This window comes from Zeus faber, assembly GCF_960531495.2.
Source record: "Zeus faber genome assembly, chromosome: 3".
Classification (NCBI taxonomy): domain Eukaryota; kingdom Metazoa; phylum Chordata; class Actinopteri; order Zeiformes; family Zeidae; genus Zeus; species Zeus faber.
The window spans coordinates 10,041,658-10,044,991 of NC_137190.1; the positions used below are offsets into that span (position 1 = coordinate 10,041,658).

Sequence of the window (3,334 nt, forward strand, 5' to 3'; positions counted from 1 at the left end):
AATATTCGTCAACGCTTCTATATATAGGCCTACAAATTGTTTTTTTGTTCCTATATAGGCCTATGCAGGCCACATTATACTGCATAATGTGTCATGTCTGGAGAATTCTTCCCTCTCCCAAAAAGCATTATATCAGTTTGTGTCAGAGCTGGATTATAAATATGCATGCACACCCCGAAAGAAATATAGTTATTGGATCAACTTAAACAATTATGGTCTCAATTTGTGAAACCTATATTTTTTTAGGCTTTCGGAACTTAAAGTTGGGAAAATTTAGCAGTACAGTTTAAATTACATTAACCTTAAAAAAAGCATTCAACGAACTGAAGCATTATTAAAGTTTATTCAACGATTCAAATGCAATGATTATTATTTTTTCCCCTCACCAGGGCCTCACAAGGAAGATTATTAATTCGAGAGGAATGAGAGGATCTTGAAAAAAAAAAAAAAAAACTCCGACAATAAACGCACTTGCGCTGTCCGCGGTTCGTTGTAATGGGAACAATCCCAAATCCCCAGAGAACAGCTCCTCACAGCCCTGCTGCCGTGGAGCGGCGGGATTAGAAACATAAAAATAACAAAAAATAAAAAGACCAACCCCACTGATCAACCTCCCCAACTTGAAAACACAAAAGTGGACATCGATCAAAAAAAGCTGCAGGAAACTTTTTTTTTTTTAATGAATCCAAAAAGCCGCTGTGTCTCCTCAAAGTATTTCCCTTTTTCTATTTCCCCAAATCAGTTGGGGGAAAAGAAATATACTTTCAATTTCTGACAAATCATATGTATTCTGCAGCTCTTTTAAGGCGGAAAGAGTTTTGTCATCTCGATGAATTGTATTATAAATAACAATTTTTTTTTTTTCTTGGTTTGTTTCAGGAGCGTATTCAATTTGGGCTTAAAACGACTGAAATAATTTTCATAGAGCTCCAAGACCTTTTTGAAAATCTAGCATGTTATTCTAAATAATAATAATAATAATAATAATAATAATAATAATAATAATAATAATAATAATAATAATAACAATTCATTTGGAGATATTTACGTTTTTTTATTTAGAATTCGATTCACTAAAGGGTAAATTGGGAGATTATTTTAAATATTTTGCGTGCATTTTATTTTGCAGAGCGAGTTTATTTATTTTCACTGATCATTCACATTTAAGAATTGATTTCCTTGTATTTTCCTTCAATGATTTTTTTTTTTTTTTTTAACGCAGCACAACTGTTTGGCGTGCGCCCTGTCTGGGCAGACCCTGTCCCACTTCCTATCGCCTTCGTCTATTTTGCAAACACGTCCAAATTGGATTTTTGCAGGATCGAATTTTTTCTTTCCACGTCGCGGGAAAAGGTAAGAAAAGTCCCGAAAGTGGGACGTGGGACGTGGGAGCCGCGCGTGGCTGGGTGGGGTGGACTGTAGAGGGAGCTCGAGCTCTAAATTTACATAAACCTCTGATCCGAGCTTCACGTGCAAATCGTCCTTTCAGGGATAAACAAAATACATTTAAAATTAACTTACCCCCCCCCCCCCCTGCAAATGTATTGTCGAAATATGTTATAGCAATAAGAGCCAAAAAATGACAAATTTAAAAACAGCATTTCCTTAAAAAGCCCAAAATGAAACATTATATAAACCGCAGCAACTCTCTAGGCAATCCCCGAATGCAATAAGTCATCTTAATTCATTTTTAATTATGTGCAATTCCTGCCAAATGCTAAAACAAAAAAAAACAAAATAAATAAATAATAATAATAATAATAATAATAATAATAATAATAATAGTTGGTTTAAAATCCAACTCTCGCGCCTCCGTGCCGGTGATGCCAGATCACTGTTAGGATTGTCAACATAAAGTCTAAACTGGGGAATTACTTTAAGTCCTTAAAAGGTAGAATTTGACTCTAAATCGCACCGCGGGATGAAGTGTGTTCCGTTTTTAATTTCAAGATGCAACTTGAACCATCGCCTCAATAATAATACCATGCAAAAAGAAAAAGAAAAAGAAAAAAGAAAGAAAGAAAGAAAGAAAGAAAGAAAGAAAGAAAAGGAATGCCTGTGGCCAAATATCAACCAAATTCTTAAAGTTGCAGCAGTTCATTTATTAGCCAAAATATAGACTTTCTTGTACAATTTGGTTCACAAGTATGTACATTTTCTTTAACTTTATATACAAAAAAATTAACATCAAATCCTCACAGAACTTACAAAAAAAGAAAACCTCACAGACTACAGGTTCATACATTATTATTACATTAGCAGTTTTACACAGGACATGCTTACAATGTCAGTATACAGAGATGTATTATTCTTATTTTACATTCCATACAACAGATTTAAATGGGGAAAACAACAAAGAGGAGAGAGGGGGGAGAGCGCCTGTGGAGGGGGGAGAGGCCGGGCTGCTTCTGAGGCCTGTGGTACACGGGCGAAGGAGGGGAAATAAAAACAAAAACCTAAAACCTATGAAATAACTACAGCTGTGTAGCCTCGGGAAGAGCTAAAAAACACGACGTGATGTAAAAGTGACGTTTGCTTTCCCAAACCCCTTCCCACCCACCCCACCTACCCCCCTCAAATGCCCGAGCCTTGTGAATCCGGTGGCTTTGAATTGGACTCATTTCAATGAGCAGTACAGGCCTTGACCATTTAACACAAACGCACACAAGGACCCATGAAAACACCATTTAAAAAACAATAATAAATTCGATTTTTAAATGGGATTTTTTTAATATTACCGCCCCCCACTTCCCCCCCCGAAAAAAGCCTCTTTGAAGTGACTGCATGGGGCTATAAAGCTGTTTAAACTATTTTTTTTCTCTCTGCTTACAAGGCACTAGATCTCTCTGAAATAATAGTACAATTTATTTAAAATGCATTAATTTAAATATCTAATTTCATTATTAACACATTGTGGGATGCGGAACGTTTTGGTGTTGGGAAATAAGTTGCTTTGAGAGTTCAATGAATGTAAGCCTGCAGAAAACAACTTCAGTAAAATAAGTTATGATTAAACAAAAAAAAATAACAATCACGATTTGGAGGCAAACCATCATGAAATTCAAGAATTGACTGTGTGTGTGTGTGTGTGCGTGTGTGTGTGTGTGTGTGTGTGTGTGTGTGCGCGCGCGCGCGCGCGTGTGTCTGTTCTGTCACGTGGAGGATATAACATCTAAATCACACAGTATGCTCATGGCGTCAGAAAATAAAATAAAATATGTCCATGTTCACTGTTTATTATAGGAAAGGGAATTAAAACGGGGCGCACCGGGGGTCGTTATGCATGCTGGCCTCAGTGCCGGGCACATGTACCTGTGACGGGTGTCTCTGAACT

The 3,334-nt window shown here is 36.7% G+C and overlaps 1 protein-coding gene across 1 annotated transcript in view; it reads right to left on the reverse strand.

The window, feature by feature from the left end:
• Window positions 1–2,789: 2,789 nt before the first annotated feature.
• irx3a (iroquois homeobox 3a) overlaps window positions 2,790–3,334 on the reverse strand; it is a 2,738-nt gene continuing 2,193 nt past the window's right edge. The window contains exon 2 of the mRNA XM_079997615.1: window positions 2,790–3,334. This exon is cut by the window's right edge and continues 1,056 nt beyond it. Within this exon, the coding sequence (XP_079853741.1) occupies window positions 3,293–3,334 (42 nt within the window). The 3' untranslated portion in view covers window positions 2,790–3,292.